Genomic DNA, 26,686 nt, shown 5'->3' on the forward strand with positions numbered 1-26,686 from the left:
CTCCAAATGAACAGGAGGGTCGAGGAGCCCAGTTCTGCCCGCTCCTAGATGACCAACCCCCAGCACAGGACCATGATTTGAGGAGGGGGAACCAAAGACCTGACACCCGTACTTCCTCTCCTCCTCCCCGACGGGTTTCTCTTTTCTTCAGATCTGAACTGACGGGGGTAAAGGTCGTCGCTCCAGTCCATCTGCTTCAGACAGGTGGAGCCAAGAGAGCGAGAGAGAATAGACTTACAGAGGAGGACAAACAGCAACAACTCCAGTGCCGAGCCTCGGACCTTTGACCCCTTACTTTTCCACGTCCCCCCTGACCCTCCCCCCTCCCCTACTCCCACACACACACCAACATCATGGGGAGGAAAAAGATTCAGATCCAAAGGATCACAGACGAGCGCAACAGACAGGTTAGAACGTGTGTGTGTGTGTGTGTGTGTGTGTGTGTGTGTGTGTGTGTGTGTGTGTGTGTGTGTGGAGCTGTAGCATATCTCCATGCCATGTAGCAGCCCATGACCATGACCATGACCATGACCATGGGGCTGGCTGGTGTTGTGCATGCTAGCGGTGTATTGTGCCACAGCAAAACAATGGGGCTGTATTTCATGGAGGTCACATGATTCCACACGGCCATCACAGAGTTCCTCCGTCCCCCCACTCTCTTTTTCAGTCAGAAGAGGGAGGATGTGACCCCCTCGCCTCAAACAAATGTCTCTGGTTACATCAGCGACATGGCCAGAAGAGGATGGGAGGGTAAATGATCCGTCTGACATGAGTCCGCTGCTAAATGGACTGCTGCATTGAGCAAACCCAGTAATGGATTTGACGCTCCCGCCTTGAAACCAGCAGACAGATAGAGAGACAGACAGAAAGAGACAGAGAGACAGAGAGAGAGAGAGACACAGAGAGAGAGACAGAAAGACAGAGAGAGACCAATAGAAAGACAGAGAGAGAGAGAGAGAGACAGACAGACAGACAGACAGACAGACAGACAGACAGACAGACAGACAGACAGACAGAGAGAGAGAGAGGGAGAGAGAGAGACAGAGAGAGACAGACAGAGAGAGAGAGACAGACAGACAGACAGACAGACAGACAGACAGACAGACAGACAGACAGACAGAGAGAGACAGAGAGAGAGAGAGGGAGAGAGAGAGACAGAGAGAGACAGACAGAGAGAGAGAGACAGACAGACAGACAGACAGAGAGAGAGGGAGAGACAGACAGACAGACAGACAGACAGAGAGAGAGACAGAGACAGACAGACAGACAGAGAGAGACAGACAGACAGACAGACAGAGAGAGAGACAGAGACAGACAGACAGACAGAGAGAGACAGACAGACAGACAGACAGAGAGAGAGGGAGAGACAGACAGACAGACAGAGAGAGACAGACAGAGAGAGAGGGAGAGAGAGACGGGGACAGGGTCCTGGGCTGAGTAAGATCTGAGCAACTTAGAAGCTTGGTGGCCGTAGGCTCTGAAAACTCCTCCTGGGTTTTCCTCTCATCCATCTTACAGGGAGCCGTTTCCATAGCGGGGAGCAGCCTACACCTCCGGGGTCTCAGGGTGGATGGTGGCTTGTTATTCACCAGCACACAATCCCAGCAGCTGGTGGTGGGAGGTGGTTCTGGTTCTGCAGGGTATCAGGTGTGGGGACAGTGTTGTCAGACAGGTCATGTGCTGGTTTGGTTGTACAGACACACAACCGCTGTCCTACTGACGGGGACTGGGCGTTAACAGGCGGTGGATATTTCCCCTCGCTCCGTGGGGCAAATCCCTGCCGATGACATTTTTTGACCTACATTTTGCAGCAGTGCAGCAGTTAGCAGTTAGCAGTTAGCAGTTAGCAGTTAGCATGCTCCACGCTGTTAGCCGCCCAGCTCCTCTGTGAAGCCACGGCAGAGGAAGACTCACGGCCTTCATCACACACATCGCATGTCAGGTCAACTCAGCGATGCTTTCTTGGCCTGACTGCGTCACCACAAGGCTGCCGAGGCAGGTGACAGTGAAACAGGTCAGCAGAGGACCAACACAACAAATGAACAATCAAACACACGGAGAAAGGAATACTACGCACAACTGGTAGAAACATGGCACAGCACTTGAACAGCAACTGACGGTAACTGACAGTGTTTTGGTCACTCACCGACCTTTGGGCTAGGGTATTCTGACACACATTGTGCCCCAAAGTGTGACCTTTGACCCTCTCCTAAAATAAGTGGTCATTGTTCTTTCTCATCCAGCAGTAGAACAGTTGGAATCTGGTTTTCAGATGTCTCCTGGTGTTTTTCTCTTATGTTCTGGAATGTCTCACAATTTAGCAGGAAGTGCATCTCGGTCTCCACCTCACCTGCCGTACACTGACCACATATGCTTTGCTCTTTTGGTAGCCAAGGTGTTTTGTGTGTCTGTCCTTTTCCCTGGCTAGACTGTGGTCAGTGAGTCTGTCCCCTGCAGATCTAACCTCCGACCTTGGGGGTCAGACCCACATCAACCTGACGATGGGGCTAATGTCGTTATGACCCCTAGTGGTTTTTACAGTACGGTAGAAATATGTTACTTGAAGAGTCGTGAGCCACAGAGAATATTTCAGTATGCAGAGCTTCGTCGAGTAAACGCTGAGGTTTGCAACAGGAAGCGAATGAAACGTGGAGGACATGGAGCCCGTCCTCCTCCTACGTGTCCACTGGGAGATGCTAAATGAACATCGGCAGCAAGTTCACATATACAATATACAAATAATATAATACACAAACCAGGGCCGGCCGGCCAGTACAGGGCGCTGGGGCACCGCCCCCTTCAAACACCAAGAGATGAAAGTCTACTTAAACATGTTAGATATAATGTAGGTGTGTGATGCAAATAATGATGAGATAACAGTGTCGTCAGTCTGTGGGCGCCTGTCAGCAGCCCGAAATACTGGGTTGGTTGGTTCCTGTCTGAATACATATACTTCCTGTCTGAATACATATACTTCCTGTCTGAATACATATACTTCCTGTCTGAATACATATACTTCCTGGGTGAGGGGCGCCGGCCAAACCATACCTTATGTAAGCCCTCAGACTTGTGGTGAGCAGGTGACCTGAGGCTGCTGTCTGATCGGTTTCTTCAGGTTTTCCAGGGGGCGCTGTTCTGTGCCACCCCAGACACTCCCACTTTTATTGGCAGCGACTTGGTATTGTTTTAATGTTTTTTGATCTAATGTGATTGGACAATTCTCGTGGCTGTCAATCATGTTCACACCCACCATCACGCCTCGTCTCGACTGTCAATCATCCACCGTCTACCAACCCTGATAAAATCTACAGGCCACATGGTCCTTCTGAATACCTCTGTGACTGTGTGGACAGTAAAGCAGCTGGCAGGTGGGCTGCACCAAGGTAAACTGCCCCCCCCCAAAAAAAACCTTTTTCAGCAGCCGCCGCCACTGTAGCAGCATTTCAGACAGGATGTGTTTGAGGAGGTCACCAGAGGTCAACCTGTCCTGTGTTGTGAATGCTTATTGTTTTTTCTGTCAGGACCGGTTCTGAAACCTCCAATACTGGTCTTAAAAACAATGCAGCACCGGTCCCTGCTGACACACATCGTGTTGTAACAGAACCCGTTCATCACGTGCTCAGTCCTGCATCCACGCCACGAGTCCTGCTGAGTAGAACCCGTTCATCACGTGCTCAGTCCTGCATCCACACCACGAGTCCTGCTGAGTAGAACCCATTCATCACGTGCTCAGTCCTGCATCCACGCCACGAGTCCTGCTGAGTAGAACCCGTTCATCACATGCTCAGTCCTGCATCCACACCACGAGTCCTGCTGAGTAGAACCCGTTCATCACGTGCTCAGTCCTGCATCCACACCACAAGTCCTGCTGAGTAGAACCCGTTCATCACATGCTCAGTCCTGCATCCACACCACGAGTCCTGCTGAGTAGAACCCGTTCATCACGTGCTCAGTCCTGCATCCACACCACGAGTCCTGCTGAGTAGAACCCGTTCATCACGTGCTCAGTCCTGCATCCACGCCACGAGTCCTGCTGAGTAGAACCCGTTCATCACGTGCTCAGTCCTGCATCAACACCACGAGTCCTGCTGAGTAGAACCCGTTCATCACATGCTCAGTCCTGCATCCACACCACGAGTCCTGCTGAGTAGAACCCGTTCATCACGTGCTCAGTCCTGCATCCACACCACGAGTCCTGCTGAGTAGAACCCGTTCATCACATGCTCAGTCCTGCATCCACACCACGAGTCCTGCTGAGTAGAACCCGTTCATCACGTGCTCAGTCCTGCATCCACACCACGAGTCCTGCTGAGTAGAACCCGTTCATCACGTGCTCAGTCCTGCATCCACACCACGAGTCCTGCTGAGTAGAACCCGTTCATCACATGCTCAGTCCTGCATCCACACCACGAGTCCTGCTGAGTAGAACCCGTTCATCACATGCTCAGTCCTGCATCCACACCACGAGTCCTGCTGAGTAGAACCTGTTCATCACTTGCTCAGTCCTGCATCCACGCCACGAGTCCTGCTGAGTAGAACCCGTTCATCACGTGCTCAGTCCTGCATCCACACCACGAGTCCTGCTGAGTAGAACCCGTTCATCACGTGCTCAGTCCTGCATCCACACCACGAGTCCTGCTGAGTAGAACCCGTTCATCACGTGCTCAGTCCTGCATCCACGCCACGAGTCCTGCTGAGTAGAACCCGTTCATCACATGCTCAGTCCTGCATCCACGCCACGAGTCCTGCTGAGTAGAACCCGTTCATCACTTGCTCAGACCTGCATCCACACCACGAGTCCTGCTGAGTAGAACCCGTTCATCACATGCTCAGTCCTGCATCCACACCACGAGTCCTGCTGAGTAGAACCCGTTCATCACATGCTCAGTCCTGCATCCACACCACGAGTCCTGCTGAGTAGAACCCGTTCATCACTTGCTCAGTCCTGCATCCACGCCACGAGTCCTGCTGAGTAGAACCCGTTCATCACGTGCTCAGTCCTGCATCCACACCACGAGTCCTGCTGAGTAGTACCCGTTCATCACGTGCTCAGTCCTGCATCCACACCACGAGTCCTGCTTAGTAGAACCCGTTCATCACGTGCTCAGTCCTGCATCCACACCACGAGTCCTGCTGAGTAGAACCCGTTCATCACGTGCTCAGTCCTGCATCCACACCACGAGTCCTGCTGAGTAGAACCCGTTCATCACGTGCTCAGTCCTGCATCCACACCACGAGTCCTGCTGAATAGAACCCGTTCATCACGTGCTCAGTCCTGCATCCACACCACGAGTCCTGCTGAGTAGAACCCGTTCATCACATGCTCAGTCCTGCATCCACACCACGAGTCCTGTTGAGTAGAACCCGTTCATCACATGCTCAGTCCTGCATCCACACCACGAGTCCTGCTGAGTAGAACCCGTTCATCACGTGCTCAGTCCTGCATCCACACCACGAGTCCTGCTGAGTAGAACACCACACATTACTTCACTGGTTTTGTCAAGAATTAATGTCCACAGACTAGTAAACCCTGACAGCTCATGAAGCTGCTCCCTCGGTGCTGGTGTGGAGCTGCTCCCTCGGTGCTGGTGAGGAGCTGCTCCCTCGGTGCTGGTGAGGAGCTGCTCCCTCGGTGCTGGTGTGGAGCTGCTCCCTCGGTTCTGGTGTGGAGCTGCCTCCTCGGTGCTGGTGTGGAGCTGCTCCCTCGGTGCTGGTGTGGAGCTGCCTCTTCGGTGCTGGTGAGGAGCTGCCTCCTCGGTGCTGGTGTGGAGCTGCCTCCTCGGTGCTGGTGTGGAGCTGCTCCCTCGGTGCTGGTGTGGAGCTGCTCCCTCGGTGCTGGTGTGGAGCTGCTCCCTCGGTGCTGGTGAGGAGCTGCCTCCTCGGTGCTGGTGTGGAGCTGCTCCCTCGGTGCTGGTGTGGAGCTGCCTCTTCGGTGCTGGTGAGGAGCTGCCTCCTCGGTGCTGGTGTGGAGCTGCCTCCTCGGTGCTGGTGTGGAGCTGCTCCCTCGGTGCTGGTGTGGAGCTGCTCCCTCGGTGCTGGTGTGGAGCTGCTCCCTCGGTGCTGGTGAGGAGCTGCCTCCTCGGTGCTGGTGTGGAGCTGCCTCCTCGGTGCTGGTGTGGAGCTGCTCCCTCGGTGCTGGTGTGGAGCTGCTCCCTCGGTGCTGGTGTGGAGCTGCTCCCTCGGTGCTGGTGTGGAGCTGCTCCCTCGGGGCTGGTGAGGAGCTGCTCCCTCGGTGCTGGTGCGGAGCTGCTCCCTCGGTGCTGGTGCGGAGCTGCCTCCTCGGGGCTGGTGAGGAGCTGCCTCCTCGGTGCTGGTGTGGAGCTGCCTCCTCGGTGCTGGTGAGGAGCTGCCTCCTCGGTGCTGGTGTGGAGCTGCCTCCTCGGTGCTGGTGTGGAGCTGCCTCCTCGGTGCTGGTGAGGAGCTGCCTCCTCGGTGCTGGTGAGGAGCTGCCTCCTCGGGGCTGGTGAGGAGCTGCCTCCTCGGTGCTGGTGTGGAGCTGCTCCCTCGGTGCTGGTGTGGAGCTGCCTCCTCGGTGCTGGTGTGGAGCTGCTCCCTCGGGGCTGGTGAGGAGCTGCCTCCTCGGTGCTGGTGTGGAGCTGCCTCCTCGGTGCTGGTGAGGAGCTGCCTCCTCGGTGCTGGTGTGGAGCTGCCCCCTCGGTGCTGGTGTGGAGCTGCTCCCTCGGGGCTGGTGAGGAGCTGCCTCCTCGGTGCTGGTGTGGAGCTGCTCCCTCGGGGCTGGTGAGGAGCTGCCTCCTCGGTGCTGGTGAGGAGCTGCCTCCTCGGTGCTGGTGTGGAGCTGCTCCCTCGGTGCTGGTGTGGAGCTGCCTCCTCGGTGCTGGTGAGGAGCTGCTCCCTCGGTGCTGGTGAGGAGCTGCCTCCTCGGTGCTGGTGTGGAGCTGCCTCCTTGGTGCTGGTGAGGAGCTGCCTCCTCGGTGCTGGTGTGGAGCTGCTCCCTCGGTGCTGGTGTGGAGCTGCTCCCTCGGTGCTGGTGTGGAGCTGCTCCCTCCGGGCTGGTGAGGAGCTGCCTCCTCGGTGCTGGTGAGGAGCTGCCTCCTCGGGGCTGGTGTGGAGCTGCTCCCTCGGGGCTGGTGAGGAGCTGCCTCCTCGGGGCTGGTGAGGAGCTGCCTCCTCGGTGCTGGTGTGGAGCTGCTCCCTCGGGGCTGGTGAGGAGCTGCCTCCTCGGTGCTGGTGTGGAGCTGCCTCCTCGGTGCTGGTGTGGAGCTGCTCCCTCGGTGCTGGTGAGGAGCTGCCTCCTCGGTGCTGGTGAGGAGCTGCCTCCTCGGTGCTGGTGAGGAGCTGCCTCCTCGGTGCTGGTGTGGAGCTGCCTCCTCGGTGCTGGTGTGGAGCTGCTCCCTCGGGGCTGGTGAGGAGCTGCCTCCTCGTTGCTGGTGTGGAGCTGCCTCCTCGGTGCTGGTGAGGAGCTGCCTCCTCGGGGCTGGTGTGGAGCTGCTCCCTCGGGGCTGGTGTGGAGCGGCCTCCTCGGTGCTGGTGTGGAGCTGCTCCCTCGGGGCTGGTGAGGAGCTGCCTCCTCGGTGCTGGTGTGGAGCTGCTCCCTCGGGGTTGGTGAGGAGCTGCCTCCTCGGTGCTGGTGTGGAGCTGCTCCCTCGGGGCTGGTGTGGAGCGGCCTCCTCGGTGCTGGTGTGGAGCTGCTCCCTCGGGGCTGGTGAGGAGCGGCCTCCTCGGTGCTGGTGTGGAGCTGCTCCCTCGGGGCTGGTGAGGAGCTGCCTCCTCAGTGCTGGTGAGGAGCTGCCTCCTCGGGGCTGGTGAGGAGCTGCCTCCTCGGTGCTGGTGTGGAGCTGCTCCCTCGGTGCTGGTGTGGAGCTGCTCCCTCGGTGCTGGTGTGGAGCTGCTCCCTCGGGGCTGGTGTGGAGCTGCCTCCTCGGTGCTGGTGAGGAGCTGCCTCCTCGGTGCTGGTGAGGAGCTGCTCCCTCGGTGCTGGTGTGGAGCTGCTCCCTCGGTGCTGGTGTGGAGCTGCTCCCTCGGTGCTGGTGTGGAGCTGCTCCCTCGGTGCTGGTGTGGAGCTGCTCCCTCGGGGCTGGTGTGGAGTGGCCTCCTCGGTGCTGGTGTGGAGCTGCTCCCTCGGGGCTGGTGTGGAGCGGCCTCCTCGGTGCTGGTGTGGAGCTGCTCCCTCGGGGCTGGTGTGGAGCGGCCTCCTCGGTGCTGGTGTGGAGCTGCTCCCTCGGTGCTGGTGTGGAGCTGCCTCCTCGGTGCTGGTGTGGAGCTGCTCCCTCGGGGCTGGTGAGGAGCTGCCTCCTCGGTGCTGGTGTGGAGCTGCCTCCTCGGTGCTGGTGTGGAGCTGCTCCCTCGGGGCTGGTGAGGAGCTGCCTCCTCGGTGCTGGTGAGGAGCTGCTCCCTCGGGGCTGGTGTGGAGCGGCCTCCTCGGTGCTGGTGTGGAGCTGCTCCCTCGGTGCTGGTGAGGAGCTGCCTCCTCGGTGCTGGTGTGGAGCTGCTCCCTCGGGGCTGGTGAGGAGCTGCCTCCTCGGTGCTGGTGTGGAGCTGCCTCCTCGGTGCTGGTGTGGAGCTGCTCCCTCGGGGCTGGTGAGGAGCTGCCTCCTCGGTGCTGGTGTGAAGAGCAGGTCGTGGCAGTAAAGACGTGTTTTATCGTTCAGGCTCTCCAGCGTGGTGGCAGACTGCAAGCCTTCAGTAGGAAGACAGGCTGACAACTTGTGAGGAGCGAGAGGAGGCCGCGGTTGTCAGTGTGGTTTCCTGATGCACCGGTCGTATGACCGCACACTTACACACACACACACACACACACACACACACACACACACACACACACACAGGTACACAAACAGGAATGAAACAAGTCGCTCCTTTCTGCTCTTGTTTCTCTCACGTCTTCTTCTTTAGTTGCCCATGGTAACCTGGCAAGTTCTCCTCCTCACGTCACTTACCTTCAACTTGTTTATCCCCGAGGTCATGGCAACCACACATATCCTGTGTGTGTATGTGTGTGTGTGTGGGGGCGGGGGGGAGAGAGACGGGAGGGAGAAGGGAAGAGAAAGTGGTGAGAGGAGCGATGGCAGTAAAGAGAAAAAGAAACTTGATGAGAGCTCGAGGAGAGGGAGATATGGAGATGAGAGAGGGAGCGATGGGGCGGGAGGGAGGGAGGGAGGGAGGGAGGGCAAGATGATGGAAGCAGTGTGTGATGAGGTGAGAATTGTAGGGGGAGGGGAGGGGCTGGGGGGATTCGGTTGCCCGTGGATACGACCCCAATATAATTTGATTTGCAGCAGCAGGAAGCAGTGAGTGAGCGAGGGGGGGAGGGAGGGAGGGAGGGAGGGAGGGAGTGTGCAACAGAAAGAGAAAACGAGGGGTAGAGAATAACAGACGGTTTAAAGAGGGGTGAGGAGAAAGAGGCTGAGAGAGAGAGAGAGAGAGCGCTGAGAGATGCATCAGATGGAAAGATGGATGTGAGGAAAGGTGGAGACACAGCAGCTCAGAGTTCTTTTGCTGTCTATTCCTCATTTACCACTTATATCTGTCTTCCCTTCTCTTTCTGTCTCTCTGTCTCATGCTGTCTGCCTGTCTGTCTTTATTTCAGTCCCACTCTTTATCTGTGTGTATGAGAGAGAGACACACACACACACAGAGGCAGACAGAGACACACAGAGAGAGACAAAGAGACAGACAGAGAGACAGAGAGACACACAGAGAGAGAGAGAGAGAGACAGACAGACAGAGAGACAGAGAGACACACAGAGAGAGAGAGAGAGAGACAGAGAGACAGAGAGACAGCGAGACAGAGAGAGAGAGAGACAGACAGACAGAGAGACACACACATACAGACAGACAGACAGACAGACAGACAGACGGAGACAGAGAGACAGAGAGAGACGGAGACTGATACAGAGAGACAGACAGACAGACAGAGAGACAGAGAGAGACGGAGACTGATACAGAGAGACAGACAGACAGACAGACAGAGAGACAGAGAGAGACGGAGACTGATACAGACAGACAGACAGACAGACAGACAGACAGACAGACAGACAGAGAGACACACACATACAGACAGAGAGAGAGACAGAGAGACACACACATACAGACAGACAGACAGACAGAGAGACACACACACACACACACAGACAGACAGACAGAGAGAGACGGAGACTGATACAGAGATACAGACAGACAGACAGAGAGACAGAGAGAGACGGAGACACACACATACAGACAGAGAGAGAGACATACAGACAGACAGACAGACAGACAGACAGACAGACAGACAGACAGACAGACAGACAGATGGAGACAGAGAGACAGAGAGAGACGGAGACTGATACAGAGAGACAGACAGACAGACAGACAGACAGACAGACAGAGAGAGAGAGACAGAGAGAGAGAGAGAGATCCTGCTTGTTTAATCCAAACAAAGCCAGCTCTCTCTGCATTGTAAATTCCAGCCAGAGTACCAGGGGGCCTTGCTGTTGACATCCTTAATTACCCAGAGTCCCCTGCTCCCCAGCACCTTTCTTATCTGCTGTTTGTTCACACGTTGTGTGCTCCCACATGATGTTGTGTGTGTCTGCGGGGGTTATATGTGTGTGTGTGTGTGTGTGTGTGTGTGTGTGTGTGTGTGTGTGTGTGTGTGTGTGTGTGTGTGTGTGTCCGGGTGTTCATGTTAAGGAGTCAGCCAGAGTGAAGGAGAGAGATACAGAGAGAAGTGAGTCAGTCGGCGAGAGAGTGAGAGAAAGTATGTCAGAGAAAGTGGGTGAGGGTGGGAGTGTGTGTGTGTGTGTGTGTGTGAGATATATACATATACACATATATATACACATATATACATACACACACACACACACACACACACACATATATATATCAGTGGTCAGCACGGTTGCCTCACAGCAAGAAGGTCGTGGGTTCGAGCCCCGGGGTAGTCCAACCTTGGGGGTCGTCCCGGGTCGTCCTCTGTGTGGAGTTTGCATGTTCTCCTCATATGTGCGTGGGTTTCCTCCGGGGGTCCGGTTTCCTCCCACAGTCCGAAGGACATGTAGGTCAGGTGGATGGCCCTACTACATTGTGTCTAGGTGTGAATGTGTGTGTGTGTGTGTGTGTGTGATGGCCTGGCGGCCTGTCCAGGGTGTGTCCCCGCCTGCCGCCCAATGACTGCTGGGATAGGCTCCAGCATCCCTGCGATCCTGAGAGCAGGATAAGCGGTTTGGATAATGGATGGCTGGATATAAATATATATATATATATATATATATATATATATATATATATATATATATATATATATATATATATACAGAGAGAGAGAGAGAGAGAGAGCATTTATATGTTTAGATGCTGTGTTGGTCATATTCCTAATTGCTCTCCTCTGATGACCCTCCATACACTTTCTACTTAAAATAACATCAGCCATTGTCCTCATTTTCACACTGTCCCCTGCACAGTCTTAGACTCGCGGTGTTTGTCCCGTTTCCCCCGGTCTGACTCGCTGCAGCTCGGTTTAATCTGCCTTGATGCTCAGTAATCCAGGTACGGACAACCCAGAAAGCTGAATCAGCTCATCTGGACACAGCGTTTATTGGCCACCTCCAGCTCCACCTCCGGTCTTTTCATCAGTGCCACTGTCTCACTACCATCTTGTAAACCTTCCCTTTAACTCTTGCTGGTACCCTTCTGTCACACATCACTCCTGACACTCTTCTCCACCCACTCCACCCTGCCTGCACTCTCTTCTTCACCTCTCTTCTGCACTCCCCGTGACTTTGAACAGTTGACCCCAAGTATTTAAACTCATCCACCTTCGTCACCTCCACTCCTTGCATCCTCACCATTCCACTGTCCTCCCTCTCATTCACACATAGGTATTCCATCTTGCTCCTACTGACTTTCATTCCTCTTCTCTCCAGTGCATACCTCCACCTCTCCAGGCTCTCCTCCACCTGCACCCTACTCTCACTACAGATCACACTGTCATCTGCGAACATCATCATCCATGGAGACTCCTGCCTGATCTCGTCCGTCAACCTGTCCATCACCATTGCAAACAGGGAAGGGCTCAGAGCCGATCCTTGATGTAATCCCACCTCCACCTTGAACCCATCTGTCATTCCAACCCCACACCTCACCACTGTCACACTTCCTGTACCACTCCTACATACTTCTCTGCAACTGCTGACTTCCTCATACAATACCACACCTCCTCTCTCGGCACCCTGTCATAAGCTTTCTCTAAATCTACAAAGACACAATGTAACTCCTTCTGACCTTCTCTATACTTCTCCATCAATATTCTCAAAGCAAACATCACATCTGTGGTGCTCTTTCATGGCATGAAACCATACTGCTGCTGCTGATCGCCACCTCTCCTCCTCTTAACCTAGCTTCTATTACTCTTTCCCAAATCTTTATGCTGTGGCTGATCAACTTTATACCTCTGTAGTTGCTACAGTTCTGCACATCACCCTTGTTCTTGAAGATCGGTACCAGTATGCTTCTTCTCCACTCCTCAGGCCTCCTCTCACTTTCCAAGATTGTGTTAAACAATCTAGTTAAAAACCCCACTGCCATCTCTCCTAAACACCTCCATACCTCCACAGGTATGTCATCAGGACCAACTGCCTTTCCACTCTTCATCCTCTTCATAGCTGCCCTCACTTCCTCCTTGCTAATCCACTGCACTTCCTGATTCACTATCCCCACATCATCCAACCTTCTCTCTAATGTGCACATTCCTGCACTCTTGTACGTCACCCTGTGTTCCTCCCTCTTCTTGAAATATGTATTCACCACAGCCATTTCCATCCTTTTCGTAAACTCTACCACCATCTGTCCTTCCACATTCCTCTCCATGTCGACATACCTGCCCTCACCTCCTCATCACCTGTTCCCTTCACCAACATGCCCATTGAAGTCTGCTCCAATCACCACTCTCTCCTCCTTGGGTTCCCTCTCCACCACGTCATCCAACTCACTCCAGAATTCTTCTTTTTCGTCCATCTCACACCCAACTTGCGGGGCATATGAACTGATAACATTCATCAACACACCTTCGATTTCCAGCTTCATACTCATCACTCTGTCTGACACTCTCTTCACCTCCAGCACGCTCTTGACATACTCTTCCTTCAGTATTACCCCTACCCCATTACTCCTCCCATCCACACCATGGTAGAACAGTTTGAACCCACCTCCGATACTCCTGGCCTTACTCCCCTTCCACCTGGTCTCTTGCACACACAGTATGCCTACCTTTCTTCTCTCCATCATGTCAGCCAGCTCTCTCCCTTCACCAGTCATAGTGCCAACATTCAAAGTTCCTCCTCTCTCGCTGCCTCTGGACATGCCTTCCCCCCCCCCTTCTCTTTCGCCCAACAGTAACATAGTTAACATAAACAATACAGTGGCATAACGACCAAAAACAATGATCGGTTTCACATACAAATTTATATGCAAATTGCCATGACCATGAACTAGTACTATTCACAGAGGATTGGGTTCTAGTTGTAATCACAGCATTGTAAGATGGTGACAGATGTACTCTTAGATCCCCCCCCCCCTTGGTTCAGGGATGGTCGTTCCCTCTTCACATAGATGGCCTCTTTGACTCCCCGTTCAAACCAGTGTTCCTCCCTATTAAGGATGGTCACATCCTCATCCCTGAAAGAGTGGCCACTGGCCCGTAGATGGTGTAGACTGTGGAGTCCTGGTCTGTAGATGGTGTAGACTGTGGAGTCCTGGCCTGTAGATGGTGTAGACTGTGGAGTCCTGGTCTGTAGATGGTGTAGACTGTGGAGTCCTGGTCTGTAGATGGTGTAGACTGTGGAGTCCTGGTCTGTAGATGGTGTAGACTGTGGAGTCCTGGTCTGTAGATGGTGTAGACTGTGGAGTCCTGGTCTGTAGATGGTGTAGACTGTGGAGTCCTGGTCTGTAGATGGTGTAGACTGTGGAGTCCTGGTCTGTAGATGGTGTAGACTGTGGAGTCCTGGTCTGTAGATGGTGTAGACTGTGGAGTCCTGGTCTGTAGATGGTGTAGACTGTGGAGTCCTGGTCTGACGTGTTAGCTCTCCTGTGTTTTGCCATCCTCTTGCTCAGTGTCTGTTTAGTTTCCCTGATGTACAAGTCACAGCAATCCTACTGGTACTTAACAGTGTACACTATATTGCTCTGTTTGTGCCGGGGGACCGGGTCCCCCAGTAGCCACTCTTTCAAGAATGAGGATGTGCACATCCTTGATAGGGAGGGAGGCTGGTTTGAATGGAGAGTCAAAGCCATCTCTGTGAAGAGTGAATGAGCATCAGTGAGCTGCGGGGGGCTAAGAGTACATCTGTCGCCATCTTACAATGCTGTGATTGCAAACATTCCCAAATCCTCTGTGAACAGTACACGTGGCCACTGTATCTCTTGTTAATGGTCACGGCAGTTTCCTTATGAAACCCATCGTTGGTTTCGGTTTTTATGTCACTGTATTGTTTATAAGGGTGGAGATACCTGTACACGCACACACACACACACTCACACACACAAACACACACACACACCCAGTCCTGCAGTCAGTTGAGACTGAAGAGGTCACTTAGATGATGATGATGACATGTTTCTCCCAATAGAAGAAAAGAATGAAGCCACTTTATTTTTGTCATTGTACAGTGGTTATGTTACAATGACATTTCTCTCCTGCATCCCATCCTATTGTATAGGAGCAGGGGGCAGCTGCAGCACTCAGGGACCAACTGCAGTTCTTCTTTCCATTGCCTTGGTCAGGGGCACAGACAGGAGTATTAACCCTAACATGCATGTCTGTTTGCTGGTGGGAGGAAACCGGAGCACCTGCAGGACACCGGTAGAACATGTAAACTCCACACAGAAAGGGCTTGGGATGGCCTGCGATTCAAACCCAGGACCTTCTTGCTATGAGGCAACAATGCTAACCACTGGGCCACCAGGCCGACCCAAAGAATGTTGCGTGAACTCAATCAACTTTCTGGGATCCGTTTAATTTAGTTTAATTTTGTATAGGCTCATCAACATTTAGTGTGGTTTCATTAAAGCAGATGTGCGGTAACATGTAAACCATAATTGAAAGCAGTTAAAACTTAACCACAATTAGAAAAATATAAATAAAAAAGATATAAGAAAAACACTGGATATATCTAAATGGGCTTATTTTTCACAACCCAAACACAGTAGCTTCGCTTCCATTCATCTTCATAGTAAGTGAGTGGCAGGCGTCGTGGCACGCCCCCTTGATTTGCTGATCATTTGGATTACGTTCATTCAGGCCTCAGGCCACTGACTTTTGACCAATGACAATGGACGTACGGAGTAACGTTACGGGCAGTGAGGAGCGTGGGGCAGGGAAGGTGAGCGCGGGCGTTAGCATGAACCAGGTGGATTATTTACTTAAGCATCCATTCTCCTCGATGTGTTTGGATGGAAAAAATGGAAGTGAAGAGACTGGGGACACATCGTCCAAACGTTGTTCAAATAACACAAAAGGACAAAGGAAAAAATCATACGTTTGTGTTATTGAACGAACAGACTGGCTAACAGCAAGTGTAGATAAGAATTCAGTTTTCTGTTTCCCATGCTAGCTTTTTGGAAGAGATGCATGTGGCTTGAATCCAACAAGGAATTGTGGATGTGAAACATTTATCCAACAAATTTAGGAAACATGTGTGTGTGTGTGTGTGTGTGTGTGTGTGTGTGTGTGTGTGTGTGTGCCTGTGCTTCTCCTGGATCTGTGTGTACTAATAACTCCAAGAGCTACGTATGCTGTCCAGAACTTGGCTCCCGGTAGGATCGCCCCAGGCGGATAAGTCAAGGGGGAGGTTCCAGACAAAGCGCGATCCAACAAAGACCTCAACGGCGGAACTGACAGAAGATGTCTTCAGGTCACAATCCCAATGAAGGTGGATGAAGGCTGTAACAGAGGGTGGTCCCCAATCGTCTTGGTTCTCCGTGCCATTGAACACTGGACACCCACTGTCAAGGACCGTGTGGTGGCTGCAGGCACATCGGCCTCTCCACATAAAAAGCTGTCAGGCACATGCGTCCTCCCGCAAGGGTCAACCCACAAAAAAAGCCCTGTGGCAATCAGGAAGAGGGGACAGTGGCAGGACAATGAAGTCTGGCAGCCTTTAGCCACAATCTGGCACACAGATTGTGAGTGTACGATCAGTCGCTAATCTCTGGGACTGAGGCAGAGGGGCTTCTCAGCTCCTGCACCCACGACTGAGCAGCCCTATTTAGGATCCACTCTGCTCACCCCAGTTGTTGAGGGGGCTAGAAAAGGTGACCTAAAAATAGTCTGCCTCATACCTCCTGTCTGGACCACCGCATCCAGAGGGATCACCACCTCAGAAACAGAAACTCATACATTTTGGAGCCTGGAACATACCCTTATGGACAATCAATCCAGCAACTGATTCAACCTTCTTTGATTTTCTTACTTGGATTATTGAGCATGCATCAAGACATTAACTAGTTTCGATGGCCATGTGTACTATTCACAGAGGATTGGGGAATAATTGCAATCACAGCATTGTAAGATGGTGACAGATGTACTGTTAGACCCCCCTTGGTTCAGGGATGGTCATTCCCTCTTCACATAGATGGCCTCTTTGACTCCCCGTTCAAACCAGCGTTTCTCCCTATCAAGGATGGTCACATCCTCATCCCTGAAAGAGTGGCAACTGGCCTGTAGATGGTGTAGACTGTGGAGTCCTGGCCTGTAGATGGTGTAGACTGGAGTCCTGGTCTGACGTGTTAGCTCTCCTGTGCTGTGCCATCCTCTTGGCCAGTGTCTATTTAGTTTCCCCAATGTACAAGTCACGGCAGTCCTCCTGGCACTTAACAGCTACACTATATTACTCTGTTTGTGCCGGGGGACCTGATCCTTGGGGTGTACTAACTTCTGGCACAGCGTGTTTCGCTGCTGTAGGCGAAAAACAATTATGCCGACCCTCTTTTGCAATGTACCATACCAACAACAACACGAAAATACCAATATGCCATACACATAGAGCAAAACCAGCAACAACACACAAATGCCAACATCCCTGCAGTTGGCAACATGCCTGGGGCTGGCAACATGCCTGCGGCTGGGTGTCACAGGCTCTGCACTCTCAATGTTTGCAACCTACCTGACGGGTCGCTCCTACCAGGTGACATGGAGGGGATCTGTGTTGGAGCCCCACAGACTGACTACAGGCGTTCCACAGGGTTCGGTTCTAGGTCCTCTCCTTTCTGCCTGTACACGACATCCCTGGGTTCTGTTATTCGCTCACATGACTTCTCTTACCATTGTTATGCGGATGACACCCAGCTGATCTTGTCCTTTCCTCCCTCTGACACACAAGTAGAGACACACATTGCTGTGTGCTTGACTGACATCTCGGAGTGGATGGTGACACACCACCTGAAGCTCAATCTGGACAAGACAGAGCTGATGTTCCTCCCGGGGAAAGGTTTCCTGCACCGAGACTTGGCCATCACCATTGACAACACCGTGGTGATGCCAACTCGGACTGTGAGGAATCTGGGTGTGATCCTGGATGACCATCTGACGTTTGCTGAAAACGTTGCATGGGTTGCTGGCTCCTGCAGATTTCTCCTCTATAACATCAGGAGGATTCGCCCATTCCTCACCGACGAGACGGCACAGGTGCTCATCCAGCCTCTGGTCATCTTCCGGCTGGAGTACGGCAACTCCCTCCTTGCTGGCGCCCGTCGGCCATCAGACCTCTGGAGCTTGTTCAGAAAGCTTCAGCTCGTCTGGTGTTCAACCACCCTAAGTTCTCCCACACAACTCCCCTTCTCATGTCCCTACACTGGCTCCCAGTAGCTGCTCACATCCAGTTGAAGACTCTGGTGCTGGCCTACAGGGCAGTGAAAGGAACAGCTCCTTCCTATCTCCAGGCCATGGTCAAGCCCTACACCCCCGCCCCACCACTTCGCTCTGCTGCCTCGGGACGCCTGGTTGCCCCGTCGCTCAGAGGCCCCTGCTGCTGATCGACCCGGTCACGGCTCTTTTCTGTCCTGGCCCCACAGTGGTGGAATGAACTCCCCACTGATGTCAGGACAGCGGAGTCGCTGCCCATCTTTTGGCGCAGGTTGAAAACTCACCTCTTTAAGAACTAATACCCTGTTACTTGTTCTTAGCACTTATTGTATTCACTCATTTTTTTTTAAAAAAATGTCTTTCTTGCGCTTTTACTTTAGCACTGGTTTTGCCTCTTAGATGCTTGTTTAGATGCACTTATGACCTCTGATGACTAGTAGTTCTCCTGTTTTCCTATGTTAAATGCACTTATTGTAAGTCGCTTTGGATAAAAGCGTCGGCTAAATGACTGTAATGTAATGCCATACACAACATGAATAGTCTAGTGTAACGCTCAAAGTGTCAGCAGTATGTATGGTGTGATATGCGGGCATTTTGCAGATCCATATACAAATAATGCACCAAACAGGTCTGCATAATAATGCCAGTAACCTGGTTCCAAATTTTTTTACAGCAGAGTCATGCCAGCACATGTAGCTATTTTTCAAATAATCCAATTTCAGCTCCTCAAACTAAATAATACCAGTACAAATGTCTCCTATGCGTGTGAGAGCACATATCATCAGCAACTTAAACAATGACTAGACAGCAAATTAAGGCGTATGAGTTTAAATACTTGGAGTCAACTGTCCAAAGTAACGGGGAGTGCAGAAGAGAGGTGAAAAAGAGAGTGCAGGCAGGGTGTGGGTGGAGGGAGTGGGTGGAGAAGAGTATCAGGAGTGATGTGTGACAGAAGGGTACCAGCAAGATTTAAAGGGAAGGTTTACAAGATGGTTGTGAAACCAGCTATGTTGTATGGTTTGGAGACAGTGGCACTGATGAAAAGACAGGAGGTGGAGCTGGAGGTGGCAGAGTTGAAGATGATAAGATTTTCACTGGGAGTGATGAAGAAGGACAGGATTAGGAACGAGTATATTAGAGGGCCGTTCATGTTTGGACGGTTTCGAGACAAAGCAAGAGAGACAAGATGGAGATGGTTTGGACATGTGTGGAGGAGAGATACTGGTATATTGGGAGAAGGATGCTGAATATGGAGCTGCCAGGGAAGAGGAGAAGAGAAAGGCCAAAGAGGAGGTTTATGGATGTGATGTGGGAGGACATCCAGGTGGCTGGTGTGACAGAGGAAGATGCAGAGGACAGGAAGAAATGGAAAGAGATGATCCGCTGTGGCGACCCCTAATGGGAGCAGCCGAAAGTAGTAGTAGTAGTAGTAGTATTAGTGAGCAAATAAAGCTTACCTTTAAGAAGTGTACACAGTGGGCCTATGTCACATTTTTTCTCTCGAAGACAAACGAAATTGGTGTCTGTTGGCCAGGCTACCATTGGCTTGTGAGACCTGGGGTCGGGAGGCGGCTTCAGATGCAGCGTGATAGACACATTCCTCAGCAATTCATTGTGCTTAGAGAACGTGTTGCCTAGTGAGCCTGCAGTTACTGCTATTGGGTACTCCGTGATTTTGCTCATGAATAGTTGGCCCAATGACTGCTGGGATAGGCTCCAGCATCCCTACGACCCTGAGCGCAGGATAAGTGGTTTGGATAATGGCATTGCATGGAATGGAATAGTTGGCCCACATTTTGCCACCCTTGCCAAAGTGCCGCCCTAGGCAATTGCCCAGTTCGCATATATGGATGCGCCGGTGGTGGCCTCACCACAATGCATATTTAAAAAAAAAAAGTGGGCGAATTATTAAATTCTTGCATGTCAGTCGGGGGCCCTTTGGAAGGGTGGGGCCCGTTTCAATTGAAACAAGTGAAACATAGGTAAGGCTGCAAATGCATTTATTCACTGGCCTGTTTTGCAAAATACTCATCTAAATCAGTGCAAGAAGAACGTGCATATGGTCCCACTCCAACTGCCAGTTCATATTCACACATGCTTTCAATTGCGCTTTACAGTTTAATTGTTTACCGAGTTAATTTCTGAAGGAGGCAGACCATTAAATTAGCAAAAAAAAAAGGACAAAAATTGCATAAAAAAAATCGCCCAAAAAAATCCACCTGCCAATTGGATTCAACCAATCGCCATTTGCCAATATGTTTGTCCAATCACCCAAGCCTGATACAGTATGTCTATGTACAGAGATCAGTACAGTGCAAATGTCAGTACAGGAATACACCGATTGACAGATGATCTCTTTGTCTCTATCACTGTGCGTGCCTCTCTGTCTCTCGCTTTCTCTTTCTAACTCACTCTCTTGTTGCTCATGTACCCAGGTGACATTCACCAAGCGGAAGTTTGGCCTGATGAAAAAGGCGTACGAGTTGAGCGTGCTGTGCGACTGCGAGATCGCCCTCATCATCTTCAACCACTCCAACAAGCTCTTCCAGTATGCCAGCACCGACATGGACAAGGTCCTGCTGAAGTACACAGAGTACAACGAGCCTCACGAGAGCCGGACCAATGCCGACATCATTGAGGTAAAGCACTAATGGAGGGGTGGGGTTCGGGGATCAGTTGAAAAATTGATTTTCAGAGAATCCTGAAAGGTCTTTTTAAAGACATAACACAGTGGCACTTAAAACTATCTGGACCTTTATTGGAAGTCCATAATTCAGTTCTCAGTATTCAGTCTGGTCGAGTCAAGCTCATTCAGGATGGCTGCGTGTGCTTACATCTGGGCCACTTTTGTCTCGATTGCTTTTAGTGAGTTATTTCTTTCTCATTTCCCTTGATGTATTCTAGCTGTGTCGTAGATGCTTTGGCAGCGATGTTAAACTAGCATTCTGGTCAATAAAACATACAAAAATTTACTGAACTGAATTTAGTCCAGTCCAGTCCAAACTTGTTTAAAGTACCTTTATTCAGTTCAATCCAGTGTGGTCCAGTCCAGTATGTTCATGACTGTAGCCTGGCCTGATGCCCAGCAGCATTCAGGGGGTTGGCAGAGGTATGGACAGCTGGGCCCTCTGTCAGCCCCCCTCACTGGGTTCAGCCCCACGAACAGCCAGGGACCTTGACCAACAAAAACACGTAGGCCTACGATCCAGTGGAACAAGCTTAGGACCAATTGGAAACCACCGTTGCACAAAATGGCCACTAAATTAAGGTGGAGCTTTGCAATGAGTCCTGGAAAATAGTGTTTTTATTAGCAAACTTCTTTGGGGAGAGGTTACTTGTGAGGTTTGGAGGGAAGAATGGTCCCTTGGGAGAAACTCTTTCTCCTTGATATGGAACAGAATGGAAATACATGAATCTGAATTTGTCCTTTTTTTTTTATCTGTCTTGCGGGAAAAAGCTTTCCAGGAGCCCGCAAGGCAAACACAGAGAATATTCACATGGCTCGCTGACCTCCATGTACTTAATGGCCCACTCATAAATTGAAGGCATAATAGTTCAAGGATTCAGCGAGACATGTAGTACAACACAGAGCTCTCCTATACTTCATATGAAACGATGGCTTAAGAAAATGATTCCTCCTTATTTGCACTTTGTATTGGTGTGAATGAATCCACCTGGACTGGATTTTTGCGTAAGCCATTTTTTGCTTCTCTGGGGACACAGAGTCACCACCACATGCTTGGTATTCCTGTTGAAAACCAAGTTTAAGAATAGCATTTTCAATTATACCAAAGTAGAGTTTTAATTTCCAAATCAAGATGTCCAACATTTTGATGAACTCACTTCTTTTTCAAAATTATACATTTTTCTCTGAAAGCTTGATACATAATGGTGTATGCTTCATCCCCTGGACAAAATAGCAAGGCTGGATTATGGACCGGGCATGCCGCGCGAGTGCCCTGGACCACGAGGGGCCCCACAAGGTCAGGGGTATTGTGTTCGTGTATAGTAGGGGTCAAATAGCCCATATTTCACTAAATTATTTGCTCTGAAACAAACATTTATTTCCTGTTGGTAAGCTGTTGTAAGTGGGAAGAAGGCTTTGCTATATGTTTGCGATGCTGTGAGCTGCTGTTTTCACCTCTGTTTGTTTTGTGATTCAAAATTGTGTTGTACTTTGTAGTCTCCATCCGAATCCCATGCAGATTGGCAGACTACCATGTTGGCTATTTGCATTAGTTTTACATTTAACAATGTTTAGTATTGTTTGCGTAGCCTATCTGATGGGGTGGGGGGGCAATGGACGTGTGTGCCCCAGGGCCCCTGGTGGGTTAATCCGGCCATGCAAAATAGTTGTTTCCAAAGAGAGAATGATCTGTTATTTTGAAAAATCCACAGATGTGTTTTAAATCTTTCTCAAAATGATGATATGTCATTTTGGAATTGACGTTTTTTTTTTCGTGTTCATACCCCGAAATTCGTCTGTCTCTCAAAATCTGTCTTTCCTCTTGCATAATTTGTGATTAACACACACACCCAACGCCTCATGTCTCGCTGTCTCTCTCCTTTTTTAACCATGTCTCTCCATCTATCTCTCGCTCTCTTCTTGTCTCTGTCTGTCTGTCTGCCTCAGCCAGTCTGTGTTTCTCCTGTATGTCTGTCTCTAATGCCAGGATCAAACTACACGATATTTTTGTCTTTCACGATGGTCGCTATGTCAGATTAGGCAATCAAAGTGCCACAAATCCTTGCAGTTTCTTGGTCAGGAGACTGGCAACACTACAAGTACGACTGCGACCAGTCATCCTATGCTGCCTCTGCCGATCTTGCACGAGTTCTTAGGTCGTCGGGGAGGAGGGTCAAGAAATGATCGGTCATGGCTACAGAGACCCCATGTGTGATGCTGGTGGTCTTGTGTTCCAAAACGAACAAGAAAAGATATAAACATGATTGTGGACGCTGTTGTGGCTAATGCTGCTGGGGCGTGATAACCTAGCATAGTTTAACCAGCTACTCACCGGGTGCTGTCTCGGCAACGTTTAGCCTACCTGTCCTTGACTCTGCCATGCTACTCCCGCGAGGAAGCCTCCAAAAGACCGGACTGCTGCTGCCACCACTGACTGCTCCTCGGTTTCTACTGGCAGTGGCAGTAGCGGCAGTAGCGCCAGCGGCAGCAGCAGCGTCCCTCTTGTCTCTTCGCCATGTTTACGCCAGAGCGCACTCTGTCATCCCATTGGTGGGCATCAAGGAGCACGTCGTAGGAGATGTCCGATTAGGCTGGAAAATAGTGTAGCGAATTCGGGGGGCGGTCTGGGAGACCGTCGCCACGGCCGGGACGCGAACCTGTGCCTCCCACTCCGCAAGCGACAACGTTAACCAGTCGACTAAAGGGTCCGACCCGTTAGCCCAGGACCAACGTGTCTACTTATCCAGGCACGTTACACTAGGAAAACTTGTGCCACGCTGGAGTTTTCATTGGGCTGCTGTAGGCCGTCCCAGATGCCACGTCGCTGTTCTGCGATTACGTCACAGGGGGCAAAGACGCCTGTTCGTCCCCGACTTTCGTCATCAGGCCCGACGCTGGGAGTTTGTCGGCTATGACTAAATCGTGTCCAAATCGGGCTGAATTCGTGTAGTCTGCTCCCGTAACTCGGCCCCGAGGCAGCGATCAGATAGAAGGCGTGTTATTCGCCTGGGCGGCTTTTTCTAATTGTTTTCAACCAGCGTGAAGTTTGTTGTTCGCTGCTGTTGCGTTGCTGAGCGCCTCGCGTGTTGGCGGGAGAGCCCTGACGCAGAGCGGGGAAAGCACCGACGTCATTTGTGTTTTTCCCCCATTGTCCAATTGAATGAATTGAGAGGCGGGGCCTCTGTGGTGGCGGCGGCGACAACAAGGGGAGACAACATGAAGCGCAAGCTAGCGGTGGCTGTTGCTGGACAGCCGGAGGAGCGATATGGCTTCACCAGCCGCAGTGACCATGATCCGAACAGTGTAACAATAGGCCAGGATAACCGTGCAGATGTGTGGGCCTCCTTCACAGCAACGTAACGGCTAAGCTACGGACAGGTGATCGGTGGTTGTACAGCAACAGTACATGTGTGTGCCCATGTACGTGTTCGTGTGTGTACGTGGAAGTATGGCTGCAGGCGTGCGTGCGTGTGCGTGTTCGTGCGTGTCATGGCAGGGTGTTGGGCTGCTGCGGGGACACATCAACGCAAGCTCCACGGTTTTGTTGGGGAGCGGGAGCTTGTGTAAGCGTGTGTGTTCGTGTTGTCAGGTGTGTAGATCTGTCTCTCTCTCTTTATGTGTGCCCATTTGTGTGTGTGCATAAGTCTTCCTTTCGCTGTCAGTCTAGGGCTGCACAATACAGGAAAAACTCATTTTGCTATATTTTTCTCTGAGATGCAATATGGAAACAATGCAGGAGTGTTCACCAGATGTCTTGAATAGCTCTATTTGGAAAGCAGTAATCATTCTAGAATGATGGGGGGGGGGTTTAAGGGGACTCCATCTGCATAGAAAATAAAAATAATAAAAAGTAGCTGAACTGTAGAGGATTTGGTTTTTGTTGAAGAGTAGCGTGTAAATGTGTGGCCATCCCGCCGGGAGAGCTGGACGCTTGTGTGCGCGCTCGATGCGCAGCAGGCGGAGAAGGATCAACAGCAGACCAACCCGCGTCCTGATGTGGGTTGGACAAAAAACGCTCATGCGGTTGAGGATGGTTGACGCTAGATCCGACGGGGTGTCGGCACGGAAGTAGCCGTGATTGGCTGTTGCATCGGCCAATAAACAGCGCGGAACCTCGAAGCGCACTGACTTGAGACAAACGATGCGCCCTGAAACGTTTAGCGAGCTAGCTTACCGCTGACCTTAACATTGCCAGATCGTACTGTAACGACAGCTAAGGTTAACGCTTGCTAACAATGGAAATTCAGAAAGAGTTTAAACCCTAACCAACAACCAATTACGTCTACTTCCATGCCTACACCCCGTTGGATCTAGCATCAGCAGTTGGGGATGGATTTACTCTGGCATGTGTACGCTTCAGTCGGCCCTGAACTGGCCTAGGCCTTCTGCGCATGAGCCATAGTTCCCGCGGCGGTCTTTCACCCGGAAGTTGAACAGCTAGTATCAACATGGTGAGTGCTAGAGCGAGAACCACGCGTTTCTGGACAGACGGGGGAGACAAACTTCATGTTGTGTCAGTTGAATATCCTAAAGTACATGGATGGAAGGAGAACGTGGGATGGCAAACTATTAAAGAAAGTGGCGGGAAGCTGGACGAAGCGGGATTTAAAAGACCCCCCGAGAAAATCTGTGTTTGGTGAAAGCTTGTTTGGTATGTGACGCAAAAGGCCAGCCGGAAGAAGGTCCAATAACAACCAGCTGAGCGGCGTCTCCGGGTAGCGCAGTGGTCTATTCCGCTGCCTACCAACACGGGATCGCCGGGTTGAATCCCATATTACCCCCGGCTTGGTTGGGCGTCTCTACAAACACAGTTGGCCGTGTCTGCAGACGGGAAGCCGGATGTGAAGAGTAGGGTAATTGGCCAAGTACAATTAGGGGGAGAAAAACAAATAGCAACCAGCTGAAAGGGGGCATATCGCCATCTACCGTACCGGGGTGGGACATACTTCTGTCAATAAATCGATTCTCCCCCGGTTCTTGTATACTGGGACAACGACAGTAGTTCACTCACAGGGCCTAATCGAGCTATATAACTGTAGCTCGACTTAACTGTGCATGTAAACGCAGTGATTCACTAGTAGCAAACACCGTTTAGCCAAGAACCCTCAAATCAGAGTAAATTATATCAAACAGACTTCTTTTGTAGGTCAGTCATGCAACATGAGAACCGTGCAAGTTTTCCTTTTGTATCAAGCAGCAAAAAGGTTGTAGCATGAGGTGTTAATTTGCCTTACTTCACAAAGCACGTCCTGCGACGTTACCATTGCACATGGGAGATCGTGATGACACGCGCTGTGGGGGGTGTAGTGTATGTGCACACCATGTCACTCAGTGCGTTTACATGCACATTTAAGTCGAGCTATGGTTATAGCTCGATTAGGCCATGTAATTAGACTATTGGACCTTCTTCCGGTTGACCTGTTGCGTCACATACCAAACAAGCAACAAACAAGTTAGCAAGCAGCAAGCGGGTTCCGTCAGGTGGAGCGGTGAAAACATGTAACTGGTACTACTGTCGTTGTCCCAGTATACAAGAACCGGGGGAGAATCGATTTATTGATGGAAGTATGTCCGACCCCGGTACGGTAGGTGGTGATATGCCCCCTTTCAGCTGGTTGCTATTGGACCCATCTGGTTGACCTATTGCATCACATACCAAACAAGCAACAAACAAGTTAGCAAGCAGCAAGCGGGTTCCGTCAGGTGGAGCGTGAAAACATGGACGACCTTACAACACTGTACTCTACGCTTTACTTTTGGTACAAATGAGATGCATGCTATCCCTGGTGCCGACACTTCATAAAGGTTGTCTCCTCGTCTGTCCAGAAATGCGTGGTTCTCGCTCTAGCACTCGCCATGTTGATGCTGTTGATACTACGCTGTTCGACCTCCAGGTGAAAGACCACCGCGGGAACTGTGGATCATGCGCAGAACGCCTAGGCCAGCTCGGGGCCGATTGAAGAGTACACATGCCAGAGTAAATCAGTCCCCAACCACATCATCTAGGTGTGTTAGTCCGACTTCAAGAAATTCGATTTAGTACGACTTCAGTCAGACTAACACGTTTACATATGTTTTAAAAGTCCAGTTTTAGTCACACTGACACAATAAATCCACTTTTTCTAACGTCATGAAAACGTAGTCAATCTTTCTCTTTTTCTTTCTCCCTGTTTCTCTCTCTCTCTCTCTCGCTCTGTGTG

The 26,686-nt window shown here is 51.4% G+C and overlaps 1 protein-coding gene across 1 annotated transcript in view; it reads left to right on the forward strand.

The window, feature by feature from the left end:
- Positions 1-318: 318 nt before the first annotated feature.
- The window catches only part of mef2d (myocyte enhancer factor 2d), a 122,814-nt gene continuing 96,446 nt past the window's right edge, over positions 319-26,686 (forward strand). Inside the window, exons 1-2 of the mRNA XM_056285906.1 lie at positions 319-407; positions 20,236-20,439. Coding sequence (XP_056141881.1) covers positions 354-407; positions 20,236-20,439 — 258 coding nt within the window. The 5' untranslated portion in view covers positions 319-353. The remainder of the gene's footprint in view (positions 408-20,235; positions 20,440-26,686) is intronic.

The sequence above is a fragment of the Lampris incognitus genome, chromosome 9 (genome assembly GCF_029633865.1).
Source record: "Lampris incognitus isolate fLamInc1 chromosome 9, fLamInc1.hap2, whole genome shotgun sequence".
Taxonomy (NCBI): domain Eukaryota; kingdom Metazoa; phylum Chordata; class Actinopteri; order Lampriformes; family Lampridae; genus Lampris; species Lampris incognitus.